Source organism: Sturnus vulgaris, chromosome 1 (assembly GCF_052056855.1).
Source record: "Sturnus vulgaris isolate bStuVul1 chromosome 1, bStuVul1.hap1, whole genome shotgun sequence".
NCBI lineage: Eukaryota > Metazoa > Chordata > Aves > Passeriformes > Sturnidae > Sturnus > Sturnus vulgaris.
In genome coordinates, this window is record NC_142243.1 from 61,192,909 (window position 1) to 61,212,640 (window position 19,732).

The window sequence follows — 19,732 nt, forward strand, 5'->3', positions numbered from 1 at the left end:
TTATTTTTTTGAAGAAAACAAAATTCTATTTTAAGGTGCTTGCATTCTCTTTAAAGCAAGGGAAAACAAGAATAAATGCTCTTGGGAAAAATTTTGAATGCTTGTTTAGTAAGCGAATTTAAATAACATCACTCCAATTTAGCACATGACTCAAGTGCATAACATTAATTTTTCTATAAGGAGATATAGCATTAGCATAGAAGGTATCCTGGTTTTGGAGCTTTGGCACATAATTGTGCCTAAATCATTCATGAAGTCAAACAATTTCTAGTCCTTTTCACACTGATGTTGAATTTTATGTTTGCTTGACAGCTTGCATTCCACTTGACCTAGGATAACATCAGTGATGAAAGAGATTAGTTTTGGTTTCATATATGTTATTTGCCTACCAGCATGCTATGGAAATTTATAAAAGCAGATAAAAATATAATAAATACCCTGGAAAAGGTTTGATTACACTAAGTAATGACTGAGTTTCCTGAATAAAGCATGTATGAAAGAAATTAGATACTTACTAGGTAAAGCCACCTAGAAGATTAGGTGCAAAAGCTTATTCTATATTTGATAATCAAACATAATTCAAACCTCTGCATATGTTTGGGGTAAAAGCTAGATCATTGTTTTCATAAAGAGATATTCCATTGTGGATGGAAATATAAACCCCAGTCCTTTTCAAGGAGCAAGGGGGATGAGTTGTTTGGTGGGTTGACCCTGGCTAGACACAAGGTGCTATTCCATCACTCCTCTCCTAAGCTGGACATGGGGAGACAATATAAAAGGAAAGGATCATATTTTGAGATAAGGGCAGGGAGAGATCATTCACCAATTACTGTCACAGGTAAAGCATACTTGACTTGGGAAAATTAATTTAATTTCTTAATGAAATCAGAGTAGGCTAATGCGAAGTAAAATCAAATCTTAAAACACCTTTCTCCCACCCCTCCCTTCTTCCTGGGCTTAACTTTATTCCTGATTCTCTACCTATTCCTCCACAGGGCACAGGAGGACAGAGAATGGGGGTTAGAGTCAGTTCCTCAAACACTGTCTCTGCTGCTCCTTTCTCCTCATGGGGAGGACTTGTCATATACTGCTGATGGGCTTGGCCTCGCTGGGTGGGTCTGTCTTGGAGCTGGCTGGGAGTGTCTTTGTCACACATGAGGGAAGCTTCGAGCAGGTATTCAGAGAAGCCACACCTCCAGCTATTCCCAGTACCAAAACCTTACCATGCAAATCAAATAGAACTGTCCACAGGAAGAAGGATAATCAAAGCCAACAAAGTTTTCAGCCACATATGTGAATTAGAATTTTGTAATAAGCACTGGGTTCTTTGGCTGAGTGACTGAAACAAAAAATTAGGATAATGCCTAGGTCTGGATTAGATACAAGGAATTGGTGTATTTCTCACGTGGCAAAATGTCTGTTAGAGACTGGGGTCTTGGGGGGGAGTGGGGTGGATAGAGAGAAAGTAAAAGATCAAGCTGAGGTTTTCATCTAACTAAAACAAAACTTTTATGTTTACCATCTACTTACTGCTCAATAAAAATATGAAACACCATTTCAAAGCAAAAATTCTCATTTGGACTTTTTCAATATGTCTTCAGTTTTTGGCAATCATTTGTTTTGAATTAGACTTAAACTCCTAAACAGTTTAGCCTGAAAAAAACCCACACTTTTCAACTAATAACACTTGTTGATTTTCTTCTACATTTGTTATTGCCTGCAGGTATCAGGTTTTGAAGTTAAGAAAAGGAAATAAGTGGTTTAGAAGGAGACAAAAGAATGAATTGCCTAGTGATGGATCAGTTAATGATTATAAGTAATAAAGATTACACTTTTCAGTCCTGAGTATCTGAGTACCTTTTACCTGGTGTTGCTTTCTCTTTTGGGATGGGATGCAGCATTATAAGAGTCCTATCTGGTTCCTGTAGCTGGTATGCTCAAATTGGAAGCTAGCTGTTCTGTGAGTTGCTGAAGATGCAATCTAAATGTCACCAATGTCTTTTGAGGAGCCGTTTCATATTCTTCCTTCTCATGAGAAGACACAATCTTGTTTCTCTTTCAGGACTAAGTGTTGCATCAGGAAAAAGAAGCCTGATTGCCACTGTACCAAACATAATTCTTGCAGCTGGGAGCAAGGGGAACTCTCCTCTTGCTGAAGTGGAAAATTTCTATACATCATTGCACAGGCAAATTTTCCTAAATGGGATAAGGACTATAATAGAAGCAATGTCACAGCTGTATTCCCTGACTGGTGCAATAAATTAATTGCTGGTGCAAAATCAAGGAAGAATTCCTGCAATGCACTGTATAAGTTACACATTCCTCTATGTGTCTAGGACCACAAATGTTATCCCTGAGGAACATTGCAACCATCTGCCATCTCTGAGCAGGACTATATGTAAAGTATCAAACATAACATGGAAAAATGTTCCCCATACAGGTAACTACTCAAAAAAACCCTGGTTAAGTTGCCTCCAGTGATGATTTTTTTCACCATGCACCTGAATATTCCGAATATTCACTTAAATCAATTCCCAATTTTTCAGCTTGTCACATATATCTGTGACCTCATGTAAAGTAGAATCAAAAAGCAATCCAGCATCCTAAAGACCGTGTATCTAGGCTCCTATGAATAATAAAAAGCGAGCTAAAAGAGAGACACATGAAAGTCTCAGAGGAAAACCAGGTGCTTTCTGTAAGACTAACAAACACACATAAAACTGACATGGTGCAAAATCATCTGCATAATTATAAAAGATACCTTTCTACATATTCCTTATATTCTCACCAAATGTGCATACCATGGTGATGTACTGTTTGCCCTGTCTAGATACTAACAAAGTATTTTGCACTTAGCTTCAAAGATCACATTCATCTGCTATTAAAACTGCATAAAACCTTCTTCAGAATGCATTCTTCTATGCAAATTCCAGCTTGCCTCAGGTGCCAGTTGCTAAATTAGACAAACTGTTTCTTTCAAAAGAGCACAAAAACACAAGAAGCTGTTCCACCCCCCAGTTATCCTATACTGCAATACTATGGAACAATTTTTCAGCAGAGATAAATTACAGTGAAATACATCTTTTTGGAAGGCAAAATGCCTTTATGTTGCAAGCAAGTTTTTCCAGAAAAAAAACCAAGTTTTCTGCTTTGTAACTTGAGGGCATAGCTGTTAATGTAATTCAAGTAACAGGACATAAAAAAGAGGTGAGAAAAGGAAGGAAACTGCCTTTAGTAAATAGACTTAGACTGCAGTCATTCCAATTTGCCTGTGCTGCTGGATTATGACACGTAATATGAAGAGCACTATCAAGCAGCAAGGAGAAATACAATGTGTTTGCCTTGAAAACTGAAATGGATTTTTTGCTTCTGACAATAATGGAGAGATCAGTCTATCTTTTGAAACAATTAGAAATAGCACCATTATTTATATGACCTGTAATTTACCTTTTTACCTATCTCAAGGAGACATAAACAAATGCTCTTTATTTATACATTTGAGTATTTGAGTAACCTGTTTTAAAACAACATCAGAATCATGAATATTAAATAAGCAAGATTTCATCAGAAGTCTACTTAGTGTTCATTGCTACGTAGTGGTCTTGGCTATGTTGGCACATACAAAAATTGCATCTTGCAGAAGGCTGCAAAGACAGGCAATATTAAATGGTTGAGAAGATTTGACAAATTAAGCTGGGAAGAATTCTGTTAATTCAACTCTCTCTGAATAATTGTGGAGTCCTTTTCATGGTGTCTTCTCACCACCATGTTCCTGTACCAAAGCCATTGTCACATAACATTCTGTGCCAGCTACTCTGCCACTTGATTTTTGGGACAACTGGGGCAGAAAGAAATGAAGGCTTTAACTTAATAATCAGGGAAATGTTCCCTTCCTGATCAAGGAACCATTATCAAGACAAACTAAGACTGAAAGGCAGTTCTATATGTTGGCACGGGCAATGTACAGAACTCAAAAGAAAAGCCTTTAACTACTGATAAGCAACATTATATTTTGAAACAAATCAAAATAAACAAAGCTAAAACCTCCATCTCTGAAATATATAATATATATATCCGTATATTAAAAAGGCTACATGTAGTATTGAATGACATAATATTATAGTGACTATATTCTATTCTATTGTGTTGCACTGCATAGAAGAATGTACTACTGAAACAGATCTGTCAAAACACAGGTTTTGATTTGACCATGAGATGGCAGCGCTGCTCAGCACAGAGCCAGAGCACATTAGGCTTTCACTTAGGTACTAGCTGTTGAAGATGCAAATATCCTGTATATTTCCGGGATAAAACATGCATGATACCATTAGAGTAATACGTTCCTAGGACAAACACACAAAAAAAGGAACATTTTATTTGTCTACAACTGGTATCTGAGAGAGTATATTTGATTAAATGGACTGTGTTTTCCCCAAAACAAGAAGTTACACTGAAAACTTTACATTACATTGCAGAATCTTTTCCCAGTGAGGAAAAAAAAGAAGAGGATGTGGTAGAAATAACCTGTCAAAATGTTAATCATAAGATTATACAATCAGAATAGTTTGGGTTGAAGGGGGACCTTTAAAGGTCATCTAGTCCAACTCCACAGCAATGAGCAGGGACATCTACAACTAGATCAGGTTGCTCAGAGCCCTGTTCAGTCTGAACTTGAATGTTTCCAGGAATGAGGTTTCTACCACCTCAGTGGACATAATGTTCCAGTGTTTTGCCACCATTACTGCAAAAAGTTTCTTCCTTATATCAAGTCTGTAATGGGGAAGAATAATTTTCTCATTTGCTGTTAGTTTTATTAGAAAAAAAATTATTTCAAAAAAAAAGAAAGGTTGGAATGTAAAGAAAAATTATGTACATGGGGCAGTTTATAATTTTCCATTCAAAGACTTGCCAAGCAATGAATTCACATGAGAAAATTCAGTTTTCCAAGATGGTTTAACAATATTCTATCCCACAGGAAACAACTGATGAACTACTTGTGCTGATGATGTCTCTGACAGGGATGTATCTTTATTTGGGAAATGGCGTCCCCATATTTATTTTCTTGAAACTGAGAAAAAGGGTAGCAGTGAGTAACAAGCAGTATCTTCCACAGAAAAGAAACCAACCAAACCAACAACATAAATTTGAAGATCAGATTAAGGTGAGAAGAGGACGAGTCCATATTCAAGAGACTTGCACAGGATTTTGAAGCAGTTAATTCTGAAATACAAGATATGACTGCAACTTACATAGCCATCCTCAAACTCAAACTGCTCAAACGAGCTTTACTGCAGTTGGCTTTGGTATGGATTGAGTTAGTCATACAGAGGTCTGGCTAGACACGTAGTTCCTCACACTCTCAGTGGGCTTGATCCTTGTTCCTGCAGGCATGCCCAATTGAGTATTTTTGGTAGCTCCAAGCAAACTGACACAGAACCTACATTTCACTTGTGAAATGTACTAACTACCTTTCATTGTGACTACAAGGTAGACATAGTTTCAACATCTTTGTGTCAACATGGCTAGCTATTCTATATCTCTCTAGATCCTAGGTTCCCCATGTAGTAGAAGGACAAACATATTAGAATGATTTTGGCATGTATGTAAGCCTATAAGTAGATATTAAAATAGCTGCCTTTATATATAATTTTAAAAGAATATTGGATACATATCCTACAAAAATTTATGAAAATATAGTCTGCAGCTTTCTTTTCTGGGTGCAGGATGCCTGTGCAGTAAGACAGAGTGTTGTCATTTGGGTTCAGGATTTCAGCTGATGCAAAAGGGTAGCGGTGAGAAAGCTGAAGCTCTTATGTTAAACACACAAAAATGGGCCTGTTTAATACAAATACTCCCCAGCTACACACTGAACAGAGGTTGTAAAACCCAAGTACCCTTGACCCTGAAAAAAGTCCAGGCTGAGTTTCACCCACCATCAAATTACATGTAGTGAGCACATTATAGCCATAATCTCAATCTTTCTAATTCTTAAATTTTTTTCCAGTGTGTGACGTGTGAAAGACCATGCACTGGCACAAGAGAAAGCATATGTTCGAGTAAACATTTTAGTAGTCTGCAAACAGCTATGTATTATCCATGGATAATGTTCCTTTCTCCACACCCCTCACATGGCTGTTAAGGAGATTTTCTCTGGACTGGGTAATGGACAGAAAAGGTTGTGCAGTATTTGGCAAAGCAGAAGTGCCATTCTAGTGGTTTTTTGTCTAAGGTGTATAATTCACAATATTTTTTCTGATTTTTATCAATTAGATAATTAGCTATAATCTGAGTAAAAAACAGTCTGCCTACAAATTTTTGCATGATTAGAGTTGCTTATTCACTGTAATCACTTGGTGCCATGGTGTTGGTCTTTTCCCTAAAGAGATGAACTTAGCTGTCTCTTACAGAACAATAAATAACAAATATAAATAACACCAAAGATAAGCAACTTGCAAGGAACCAAGTTCACATCCTCAATCTTCAGTCTTCAAGGTCGTATGATGCATTCATTTCTTGGTCCTCCAGCCCAAATAAATATGTGGCCCTAATCTTTCTAAAACCTTGAGAGTGAAGGCCTTCAAATGTAACCTTTTCCTCAAAGTTAGAGAGTCATGAGTCTACTCTCTTGGCTGAGCTGGTGCTCTTGAGCCCTCCTAAAAAACCCACAGTTGTGTCTACATTCACCTGGTCCTGCAAGGAAGCAGCCTTCCAGCACAACTGTTGCTCAGCCATCACCCACCAGAGTAGGGAGAGCAGTCATTCTGCACATTAATTTTTCTGGAATCTTGACAGTTACATCCAGAACTGCACCTACTCCTGAAAATCTGAAGAGTCACATGTTATTTCAGTATTTGTGTTTGGTTTCTGCATGACTGCTGTAAGAGACGTGATTGGTACTTGTTCAAGACTGTTTTCCTGACAGACATTTAACTCAAGTATATAAATAACATGACCTCTTAACAAAACTGAATTTTTCTAAACAATTGTTACTAAGAGGCCTCCTAAGAAAAAGTACATAATTATGTGATTGAAATTAATACATGCTTCTAGATGAAATTTTCTATGAGTTTAGTTGAGGTTTTATATTTTCTTCCTATTTACCCCTTCGCTACAGCAGTAGGAATTTTAATAATTTTGATGGTTTTGACCATCAAAATAAAGCACTGTATTTTTTATATTTAGGAATTACATTTCAGTGAATTTCACTGATACATGCACAAAGAAAATGCTAGAAAATGTGTTCGCATTTATTTTGCTACCTAATAATTCAGCAATTGTCTTTGAGGCAATGTGGGTTCAGGTACCTTCTCACAGGCCTGTGGCACACAAGTGAGGAAGTGCAAAAGTGTAAACACACTGCAGAACTTAGAGATGTTTTTCCAAACTGCTGGGGCTGCTAAAATGTCTGTGGACCTCTACACTAGGTCATTTGAAATTACTCCCAGATGCCCATGAAACCATCCTATGGCTTGGGATTGCTACAGTCCAAAAATGTTTCAGCAGCCTCCCTTTTCAGTAGCGTCCTTAATAGAACCTCTTGTGCAGCATTTTTCTTCAGTCTGTTTTCTTCATGTCTAATGCGTCCTGTGTGCTTACAGACAGAAGAATACAGCTGAAGAAAGTCAGAAGGATAGAATCTCACAAATCTGCATTTCCTATTAAGCAACACTAATAATCCAGGATTTTTCTTTCAGGCACTGAACAAAATTTGATGGATAAGGCTTACCAGAGGAACTAAGTGGTACTAGGCATTATGTGAAAAGAATGATTTTCCCTCAGAATGCTTCAATGGCTTTTTTCAAATCTAATGACTGCTTCTGTTAAGTTTGTTTCTGTTTACCACATAACCTTTTTGATTTTAGAATAAACTGGAGATGTTTAGGAAACAATGGATTGCATATAAAAATGGGTGTAAAAAATGCAATAAAATGTTGTCCTTACCATCTGTTTTCTTTGATTCATCCCCCACACTAAATTCTTTTCTGTCCAATTTGTTGTCTTCCTTTAATTCACCTAGAAAGAAGCAATAAGAAGCAATCAGAAACACTATAATCATTTTAATGCATGCAGAGTGCATTTTAATGCTTGTAAGTCAATGAAATACCCAAAGGAGATGTTGTTCCTTAGGAGGAAAGGTCTGAGTTCAAAAAGAACTTAATTTACACATTTTCATAGGACAAAGCACTAGAAAAAATTTATCCAACTCTGACAGATAAAGAAGTTTTAAAATCCACTTATAAATTTCTTCTACTTGTCAAAACCTTTTAAAGTTCATATGTAAACTCACAATTCCTCTGATTGTATGTAGGCCATTAAAAAACTTCATCATAAGTTTCATTTCAGAATCAGGAGCCTGAAACATTTATGCTCTCCAAAGAAATAAGATCCTGCAAGGCTTTGTCAGTAGCGTGTTTTAAAGAACCCTCTTAGTTACCCTGAACAGGCTTATGTAATTTTGCTTTACTTTCTCTTACCAGATTCCTTTATCCACAGATTTGTTTGCGTTGGCATCAGGGAACAATGCCTTTAGAGTCTATGTAGCAAACCAAAAAAATCAAGGCCTTTGGCAGAGCAATGGTTCATGCAGAATGAAAACAGCAACTTAAGATGGGGTGTATTTTACGAAGGCAGGAATGTCAACCAAGAGTGACTCTTTTTTCTGTCCTCTATTATCCATACAGCAAAGCACATCAGACCTTACCAGACCATCCCTTCATCAAATGAGAATGCCAAATTCTAGATCAAATAAAAACTTAAATGGAAAGCTGTATCAGAACAGAGCTATTTCAGCTGCAATGTCCAAACAGCAAGAAAGGTATTTTTCCTTTTGTTATGCACATACCTCAACACACACAGCTGTGAAAGTGTCACTTCAGAATGTTGTAAATGTGAGGCTGTATTACAGTGATGTTTATTCCATTTTGTATTACTATTTTTGGTACTATAACTACTTCCCAGCCTTTGGATCAAGATTAAAGGTATTAAGTGTTAAAGAGGATATGATCTGCCTTCAAAATACTCATGGGCAGTGGATATTTATTTTTGGAACAGCTCAAAAAAAGAAGAATGGTAGAGAAATGAGGTCTCCCTCTTCCACAATGTGCCTTAACCATTAGGATATTCATTATTCTTGGATGGTAGTGGATCAATCTCTCTCTCCAATTAAGCGTCATCATAGTATAAAAGAGGAATTGTTTTCAAATCCTAAAACAATTAACAAGATGGAACCAAAGCATGTTCTGTTCAGTTTTTGTTCAAAATTTTTCATATTTATTTTCCTAAGCTCACTGTGTGGGTGAAAAAAAAATTAAAAAAAGGAATGCAGGACTATACAGGACAAGCAGCACCCTCCTCAGCTGATCACACTGCCACCGACTTGGGGTCTTTGTACAGACAGGTTATGAGCAGATCCAGCAGGGTTTAGGTGTCTGTTTGATGAAGGTGATCTTAAAAAACAAAAAGGGTGCAGTCTTCAGGAGCTGAAACAGATATATACATAGCAAAGCACAAAAGTATTCTTGCATTTCCTCCACCACCATGCAGTTGATGGTAACGATGAGCTAACAAAGCTTTTTTGACCATTGCATAAACAAGTTGCTTGACCCTAAGTGTGTGCAGGAAAAAATGCTGAACATCTGCACATGCACTGTTTCAGAGGTCGATCATACAAAGAAAGCACAGGGCAGTGTATGACAGAGAGACTTTAAACTCACAGTTTCTGAGCTTTCAGTGAATATCATGAAAAGGGGACTTTTGAGTAATGTAATATCTGCCCTGTCATACTGCCAGCAGCAGAGCAGAATAATGATCATCATGATCTTTTTGAAAAGGATTACAGAGGCAGAGAAATAATAAGACAAATGCATTAGATGAGATATTAACATATAGGCATAAAGGAAGCTGTGGTAAATCTAGAGATCTGAATGTTAAGATTTCATCAGTCCCCAGAGACCCCGCAGTGATTGCTCCTCATAAAGGCCTTATCCCATAAATAAAGTAGCAGAATTTCTTTTCCTGAGGAAGATACTAATTTTCAGAAATCATTATAATTCCTTTCAGAGCAGTTTTGACATCTGTAGCAGAGACACATTGCTGAAAAAAGTACTAGCAAAATCACTAGATCACACTTAATTCCCATATTGTTAAAAGCATGCAAAACAAAGGATTGCAGAAGAAATGCCTGGTACAGTCTTAACTCGCATTTCATGTGTCCCTGACCTTTTTATCTTCCTGAGGGGCCCATTCCTGTTCACATATATAACACTATCTGAAGAAAAATCCCATACATTAGCGAGAATGACAGCTTTGATTCCCACAGCCCTTCCAATATAAAAACATTCCAAATTACGAAGGAATTACTGGGAAAAGCCAGCAATCCTGAGAATGATATCAGGAATGTTTTAAACAGAATTTCTTCATCTCCTGCCATCTAAACTCACTGCTGAGCCTGGACTTTCAAAGCCTAAATGCTCAAACAGTCTTTCTCGAAGAGGAGGTTTCTAAGTGTTTTTTTCCTCTACTTTTGGACTGCATGATATGAGCCAAATTTGTGACTAAACACATGTGGCTGTACTGCCATTTTTGTGATATTGGCTCCAGGAAGCAGGAGCTGTGCAGGAAAGGACAGTGCAATGGCCAAGAGAGAAGTGATCTCTTCTGTTGGGTTTAATAAGTTTTTTTAATGTTTCATGGAATTTTCAAACTTTTTTCCACCTTTTTTGGGTGCAGAATGGGATTCTTATTTTAACTCAATTGCATAGCAAGTTAAAAAACTGGAATAAAATTACTGTCAAAAAAATCCTCAAAAAATAAAGGCTAGTGATTGTCCTTATTAAAAAAATAAACCGAACAAAGGAAGGATAGGTAAAATAAATCCTAAAAAAAGAGAGGAGAAAAATTCTCTGTTCCAAAACATATTTTGATCTGCAGTTTAAATCAAAGATGCCTTTAATTGGCTTGGAGTTTATAGGCCAACTTTGTCTTCTCTGCCAGTAACTCAAGCTATGAAGATGTTCGTTGAAGCAGGAATATTTATTTCAGCTTTCCATGCTGTGTATTGTAAGAGGCTACTTCAGTTCCATGAAAAAAATATTTTTTCCTTTTTTCCAAGCAGGGATGGTGAACCTCATCTACAGAAGAACACTGCTTGGAATTTAATTTAGTTTCTGATTCCCATATATAGGTGACTATGTTTGTGTTCAGGAAGAGACTCTGGGCCCAGGAATGCTTTTCAGGACATCAGGTTCCCCCATCACAGAGGTGAGATAGGTTTTAGGGCTGGATTTATGTTTCAGTAGAAGAAGAAAACTCACCATTCTGGACATGCTGTTTCTCTTCTCCCACAATATGATGATCGATTTTCTTATCTGTCCTAGGTGCATTTTTCCCTTGATAGGCTTCATGTTTTCTCATACCACTTTGCCAAGTGTCATTTACAGGATTCTTACTGGAATCTGCACTTTTGCTTTCCCCAGGATTTGGTTCTTTGCTCTTTTCTGTCGTTGCTTCTGTGACACCTTCACTTGGCTTCCCATCCTGTTCATCTCTTTCCTTTTCATCTGTTCCCTGATGAGCATTTTCCTCTGCTTCTTTCTTAGCTTTTTCTTCTGCATCTTCAGCAAAGAGAGATGCCAAACAAGGAAAGAAATCACAACCATCAGTCAATTTGACAAGAACAACTCTCTCAGTATCTAAATCTACTTCAGCTTTTCATATGGAAACAAATTTACTTACATAAAAGTGACTTTACAACAGAAAAAAAAAACCATAGGAGGACATTTAACAAAATATTTTGAAAATAACCCCCCTGATTGTCCTAAGTGTATTTTATGTGCATGTCCTTTTTTTACCATTTAAAGATCACCTTTGAAAAAGCAGTTCCTCAAAATTCTTAAGCAGCAAAAAGAGATACTAGCTACTGAAGGCTGTAGGGATAGATTTTACAGAATATTCTGAGTTGGAAGGGATCCATAATGTGCAACTCTAAAGTAGATAGGCCATATAGAGGTCAAACATATATCCTAACCAACTGAGCTAATCTCAGGTCTCATGGCATACAGAAGGATTCCTCTCACTTGGGGATCTGAAAAAAACCAACTTTATTCTGCACCAGAACCACAGGTTTCTTTGTCTCAGAATTGAGACAGCACCATTGAATAAGTGTCTCTTGTCAAAAGTAGTGTCAGAAAATACTTTATCTAAATGGTGCTTTGTACATTAGAGTGTTTGTTTATAGTCAGTTCTTTTGTTTGTTGCTCTTTAATGATGATCATTTAGCAAAAAAAAACCCAATCAGTAATAAACTTGCTTTTCCAGCACAGCACGAGAATCTTTTATTTTTACAATTTTTTTACATGTAATTTAATAATAGTATTAGCTACAAAAACAGCAATAATAGGTTCCTACCTTTCTGATCCCCAACCTCTATTTGCTGTCAACAAATAGTAAATGTTTCTGTATTGTCTGAATAATAATTGTTTTTATTGGCAATGCATCTTGACTGTAAGACACCAGTTTGTCAAGGGTCAGCAATTTAAGCCCCTGCTGTGTGGTAGGCTTTGCTACAAGACAGGCAAGGAGAGTGGTGCAGAAACCTGCTGCAAGTCAAGAGAAAATAGCAGCTGAGCAAAGACACTGATGCAAGTGGTCTGGAATCCAAAAACAGTTCCTTAGTCCTACAAATGTATGCTGGGCCATATGTTTATATTAGTCTTTCAGGATTAAAAAAAAAAATGCATGCTTGTACTGCTAAATGTACCTAGAAACACAGAAATTATGTAAAAGTCCCCCACATACAGGATTTTTATATAGTTTATGCTTAGTCAAGGAAATATATATGGTACATGCTGAAATTAAATTCTTCAAACTATTTACCTGTATCGTAACTTCATTCACTCAACACTCCTATACTGCAAGACATTGAACATGTTAAATGCTTTGCTTGTTTGGTTAGCTTTAATTTGGTCCATAAGGAATTGCTAGATATTAAATAAAACAAACAAACAAAAAGCCCACAACAAAACAGAAACAAGCAAAAAACAAAACCAAAAAAAAGCACCAAAACCAATCAACCAAAAAAAAAAAAAAAAAAAGTCCCTGGGAAATAAACAGATTTTGAGTAATGGTTTTGTTTTCATATTCCTGGAAAGTGTTTTTCCTTAACGGCAAGTTTTAATCACAAAGGAAAACTTGTTTTGAATAATACATGATTTCCCGAACCTTTAGACAGCCTTTCAGTTGGAGAGGGAAAATCAGCTCTGGCACTTCAGAGAACTATGCCAAATCCCTAAAGCCACAGCCACGTAATACATGAAAAGCAAACTCCTTCCATTTATATGAAATAAAAAAACTCCATTAAATAAGGGATTGAGCAACAACCATTCAGATCAGAGAATAAATTGTACCACAGTTTCATGAAGAAAAGAAAAAACAATGAAATATTCCTCCTTTTTGTTGCTCCAAATCTGGTCTAAATCGCCTAAGGGCTCTAGGACACTTTGGGCAATCATCCATACCCTTGAGCTAAAGGACTATTATACCTAAATAATTCTCAAAAGATGTCTCTCAGTATTTCCAAAAGAATTCCAATAATAGAGATTTGCTAATGTCTAACTTATTAGACATTATAATTATGTCTATAATAAACTTCCAATTTTTTCTCCTCTTAATGGTCCAGAGTATTTGAATAAAAAATAGTTTCCTTATTTTGCAGCTGCAGTAGTCTTCAAAAAACTGCTTTCAGCTATACACTTTCTTAGTTTAAACAAGTTATTGTCATTTTCATGGCTGTATTCTGCATTGACTACAATTGGTTCATGTGTTTTCCCAACTGCAGTGGCCAAAACTGAACACAGAACAGCATTGAGGGCCTTGTTACTGTTGAAAAGATGATAAGAATGCCAGAGGGGTCTTAGAAGCAAAGCCTTTTGCAGGTTGTTGGGGGTGGTGGGGTGGGAGTGCTGCTTTGCTTTGCTTTGCTTTGCTTTGCTTTGCTTTGCTTTGCTTTGCTTTGCTTTGCTTTGCGTTGCTTTGCTTTGCTTTGTTGGGATTTTTTAGTGGTGGTGAGATGTTTGTTGGAATTTTTATTTTAGTTTTTATGACAGTATTGAACCCTGGTCAACCTTCAAGCAACACAGCCCTCATATTCTTCTGAAATGTTTGCAGTCCTTCCCAGACTGATGACATCACACGCATTTTCAGCTTAGTTCCTAATTAATTTTCCAAGTTATCACCAGAAATATGAAACCAGCTGTGAATAGAGAATATCCTATCCTTCTCCCCTGAACTATCCCCCAGCTACCATCCATCTCTAAAACTACCACTCCCTTTCAATCTGAACAATGAACAATTGATAAACCTATATTTACAAATATGATTCCAACTATTTTTGCACCCACTGAGATTGATTTGTGACTTTAAGGGAATTCCCTTTAAATCTTTCCACCTCAAATTGTTCACATCCTCTTTTTTCTGTACACTTACACTGTGTTAGAAGAATGTAAGTCACAGCTGGGTCACAATGTCCCTATCTTTCTGAATTCAGAGTGGGTTGTTGAAATCAATAGGTGGATTCTTTCAAACTAACAGTTTGAGAAGGAAGATTGAAGAAAGACTGAAGAAGAGGTCAACAGGATTTTATTCTTTCACTAAGAGGCCTGGCTGTTACCTTTGGTGGCTTGTGCTTTCCATTTCTCCCTGTTCTGCTGCACCACCTCAGTCCAGGTGGCCTTAAAACCTTTGAAGTCCACAGTGAGTAAGGAGCAGTTGAGTGAGGCACTTCCTTCGGACCCAGTGCTCTTGACACTTGATCTTTTAACTTCAGAGGGACTAATGCTATTCAAACTGGGACACAATATCACAAAACACAGAAGAAATCAGCATCCCATACACTCAAATACAGCTAAGAAAAAGTAATGGTTGAAAGTAAGATAAGAGAGCCACCCTTGAGAAACTAAACGTGAATCCCTTATCCTTCCCCTCTTTCCCACCCCAGGCAAACCAAGGTTAAAGCAAAGAGCACAACTTGAGCCAGTATTAGAAATAAAGGGCTGCTTTTCCCCATCTATTTATTGGCATTCATTCTCACTGAGAAACAGAATCACTCAAAGTGCTGTAACTACTTTTTTCGTGTATCTCCACTCCTTAAATATTGCTGGAGAGTCAGACAATTCTAGAAATCAAATATGTCACAGGAGGTGTCTCTTAAATTTCACCAATGGGAGGTATTAGGCACAGGCCAATCTCTGCCAGGGGCTTGGTGACCTCGGCTGAGGCTCAGACATTAATTTCTGTTACAGATCCTACAGTTGACTTTTGATGCTTTATTGTGAACATTTTAACAAAGGCAGCAAGAAAAGACAGGGAATGATATTAGTGTTTGGTCTTTGTTTGCCCAAGAGCATGGAAGTCACCTGGGATAGTGAATCTTGACTTGATAGCCCTACTCTAGGGAGCACTAGCCATATGGGATTTGAATCCCAAGATGTGCCTTGTCAATTAATCTAATAAAAGAGCACTATCTCTAAAACAGCAGTGCAGGTTGGATGGGCCAAGACTTCCTGCACCTAAACTCCAGGTAATTGTGGTCGTTCTTCACACACTTGCATAACCCTAAGTACTGTCAACAAAAGTGTGCTTATTCTTTCCAGCTATCGTTTGTGTTTCAATCCCATTTATACTTCCAGGCATGAAGAAACAAGTGCCTCCCAATTATTCTCATTACCTTCTCTCTGACATGAGTGACAAAGAGAGCACTGAGAGTGTATCTGATGACAGGGCTAGAACCATTTGTGCTCCTTGCCTTAGAAGGTATGGCTCAGGCTGATGCCACCCTCCTCCCTCTTGGACCTCTTCCAGGCTGGACATTCCCTGCACAAAGTCACTTCACGAGTTGAGCTGTGTTGTTGACAATGCAGATATGGGTCTTTAAGCCACAAGAAAGACATATACTGTAGATGGAAACCAGGGCAGCTGATTGGAATGGCAGCTAGTACAGAGTGAAGGGAGAGGGTGCAAGGTTATTCACCTGGAACGCCGAAATCCAGACAGGCCAGAGTGGGAAGCTTCATCAATTAGTGGAGTCACAATTTTCTCTGTCATGTCGGTCAGCACACTAAAGGTGGGTTCCACAATGAAATCAATGAAACCTGAGCAGAAACACAAGCAGGGTCAAGCAGGCAAGAGGAAGGTTTATGTGGAGTCCTTGCTTCAGTGAGTACAGGCGACCACACTATAAATGACAGTAAAAAAATTATTCCTTGAAAGAGGAATAAGCACATACTAGGAAGGGAAAACTGAGTTATACATTAATCCCTGACCCAAGACCCTCAATATAGCATGCAATAAAAGGTACCTTCTTAAACATTGGAAAGGGACTCTGGCAAATCAGGACATAAACAGAATCATCAAGACTTGTTTTATAAGTGGATTAGTGTGATATTGAAGTCAAATTCCTAGTCGATTTTTGATAAAACTTTAAAATAAAGTTCATCTTCAAAGAAGAACTCTCTCAAAAAAAAAAAAAAAAAAAAATTGTAACAGTAATAATACCAGTAAGCTTAAACCTCCCTTACTGCATATCAATATGTTGCTGTGAATTCTCTCTCCTCAGTGCTTGGTCAACTTTTTCTTGTTGATAATAGAACACATCCAGATGCTTTTCTCACATTTTTTAATATTTAAAAAAAAAGGAAAAAATAAAGACACAAATATTTTTAGTATTCAGTTTAATAGAGATGAATATAACTCTGATCTGAATGTTGGGAAATGTGGACTGAAGAGCCCTGTGGCCATAAGGTTATGAGATGAAGGAAAATCCAAATTGCATGAATAAAATGTGGAAGTGAGTTGCTTACAGTAGCTTACATATTTCCCTAATTCTTTTTAGCACTTCACTTATGAAATTACTTATTGCTGCAGGTAGCCAAGAAAACAACAAAATCCTTAATCCCTCCTAAGGCACATTGGAGTCCAGGTTACAATTACTACTGTTACAAATCCCTACTACTAATTTTTAGATATTTTAAAATTATTAACAATTTATTATTCATTAATAATATTGTAATTTCTCTGATCAGGTCATGATATGTGTCTGTGGTACTGGTGATTTTAGGTGATAACTGAAGAACAAAAGAAGAGGTCATGTGGTTCAGGCACCTGAATTTACAGCTGCTTCAATCCACGTCTTGAGTGCAAAGCAGTTGAGCATCCTCCTAGTTCCATTTCCCTCCCCATATTTTTGCTAAATTTCTAAAAGGATGGATTATTAGGTGTATTTTCATGTCAATCAAATTTCATATGTTACTTTCCAGTAACATTCCGTAAATCTGGAGACACATGCAGTCTTATAGGAACATACGAACCATGTGCCTCCATAACATTGGGTCAGTCTTATCTATTAAAATTTAGGAAAAAAAGAATTCCCAGGGAGTTAATTGGAATGCATGCATTATAAAGCTGGAATAGGAAATTGTATGCTAGATCACAATGCTGATAATCCCAGCAAAGTTCATATAATTTTTTTAAGCACTGAAAATTTTACTGACTGAGAACAGTGTTAAGTGTGCCACAGGAATCCTAATGATAATGAGAAGTTGATTTACACATTTGTGTGTCTGTCTATATGTTTCTTCTATTCCCTTTCACTTAAAAACTTATTTACCTCTCAATGACCAAAGAAACCCAAGTCATAGTACCTTGTCATTCTGCTCAGCAAATAAGACCACTGCCCCTTGCTCCTTTGCCACTAACAACCCTGAGACATGCAAATCTCTGATACCAAACAGATAAATGTGTCACTGACTTCAGCAGCAAGACAGTGGGATCTGTTTTGTGAGATACTGAGCAGTTGCACATAAATACATTTTAAAAGTTTTCCCCGTGAGAAGTTTTGCATCTCATCAACAAAGACCAGCAGAGGTGCTGAAAGGGACCACTCAAATTAAACTAAATTCAAAACAAACAAATTCAAATTCATAAGACAACTTTTCCTTGGTAAGCGTCATTTTTTTCCTCTATTCTCTATAACATGTATAAGTTATTCAACTATGTTACCTTAAATTAGGGATTTTTAAAAAGTTGGAATCATAATCTGCTATTGTAGAAAAAAAAATATAACTTTTAAAAAATTGTGTAATTTTTACCATATTCCTACATGCCTCCCTGCCTTGTATGCTCTTACTCTTTACCTGAAGACACTGAGATTTAAATATGGTAATTTAGTTTGCTACTTATAACTCTGAATATCAAATAATGAGCCTGAGTTTTAAAACCTATTAATGTTAATGACCAGTATATCATCCTTTTTCTCCTTCAATAGAATGAGCATGATAAACATTTGTACCCTAGAGACTAAGATGACTTTACCAGTTAATGCTGCATGCTAAGAGTGAATTCCAGGCATATGCCTAGTGTTCATTCATTATACCTGTGAACATCAACATAGAAAAAATTGGGTAGGGGACAATTTCTCTAAAATCCACCATTAAAAAAAATCAGCTGTATACACTCATCAGACATTATCCAATGTTTTCTGAAAGTGCATTTTTATTTCTTGATAGTAAAAGGACAAAAATAAAAGAATGCTGTTGCATTTATAAGCTGCAAAAGAAGACAATGACAATAAAGACTGATTTTCAGTAAGACAAGCTTCCTTGAGTTCGAGCCAGAGAAGTTTTAGTTCCTGATATGCTTCTTGGAAAATATGAAAGTCTTGGTCTGGTTTTCTTTGCACCTTTTTTCTCCCCTACTCTGACAAACAGCTTGACTTCCCAACAAAAATCTTTCCCAATTTCTGTACTTCACTATGGTACAGAAATATTTGCCATACTCATTCTGTTGAATAAGAAGGGTGATAAATTGGTCATTTTAGTTAACATCAATAGGTTTTCAAAATAAAGTTCAATAATTTATATTCATGGAGGTTTTACTTATTAGTTTAAACTGAACAAATTTTTCATAACCTGATGTAACAGGAGAGATGCATTCGTTCCTTTGAGGAGTTTTATTCTGTTGGCTTTCTTAATTTCATGCAATAAGTCCATACTGCCAAAACCTTTAGTCTGCGTTTGTGAAAAGCTTTCATTAATGAAAATGTGTGCCCACTGTTTTTGCATCTACAGTGACCTTACAGCAGCAAACTAGCAACTACAAAGAAGTTGAGCCACCAGAACACGATTTCTAGCTGTGTCCTTGATAGGACCAAAAGCACAATTTTATTTCACAAAGGTTTTTAATTTTAATTTTAATTTGTGAGAATTGATGGCTGCTTGATGCAGATGACAATCATAGAATCACTAAGGTTGGAAAGGACCTTTAAGATCATCAAGTCCAATAATATAATATCACAATTTGGAACTCAGAAAGAACTTAATAATGCAAAGAAATGTCATTATTATGCCAGGAAACAATTTTTGGAGGCTATTAATTGGGTAAATAAATGAACAAAAGGAGATTATTTGTCTAGCCTACAACTTTGAAAGTCTTATCTCAGCAGATAGCCAGAAAATAGGTGGTTGCCATTTAACAAAAGGAATATTAAAGAAAGACACTGTCAAAATGTGCAACAGACTGAGAAATTAATAATTTTATAATGGTAGAAGGCAAAAATAAAGAGTAGTCTGTTAATGTCAATGGATTACTAAATTGCACAAATGAAAGAGTATATGACTAAATAAGCCTGCCTTTGCCTACTGACAAGTGTCTCTAAGATAAATTGTATTCCTGATGGTTTAAT

At 36.7% G+C, this 19,732-nt stretch overlaps 1 protein-coding gene across 5 annotated transcripts in view; it reads right to left on the reverse strand.

The window, feature by feature from the left end:
* The window catches only part of PDE1C (phosphodiesterase 1C), a 288,097-nt gene that overhangs the window by 84,725 nt on the left and 183,640 nt on the right, over positions 1–19,732 (reverse strand). For 3 of the 5 annotated variants that reach the window (XR_015804815.1, XM_088167961.1, XM_088167965.1), the window contains exons 14-17: positions 16,025–16,145; positions 14,666–14,841; positions 11,313–11,612; positions 7,942–8,013 (exon numbers count right to left, since the gene is read on the reverse strand). Coding sequence is in view for 4 of the 5 variants with exons in the window: in XM_088167961.1 (XP_088024087.1) it covers positions 7,942–8,013; positions 11,313–11,612; positions 14,666–14,841; positions 16,025–16,145 (669 nt within the window). In the remaining variant the exon portion in view is untranslated. The remainder of the gene's footprint in view (positions 1–7,941; positions 8,014–11,312; positions 11,613–14,665; positions 14,842–16,024; positions 16,146–19,732) is intronic. The other 2 variants (XM_088167971.1, XM_088167982.1) reach the window with 1 other exon arrangement.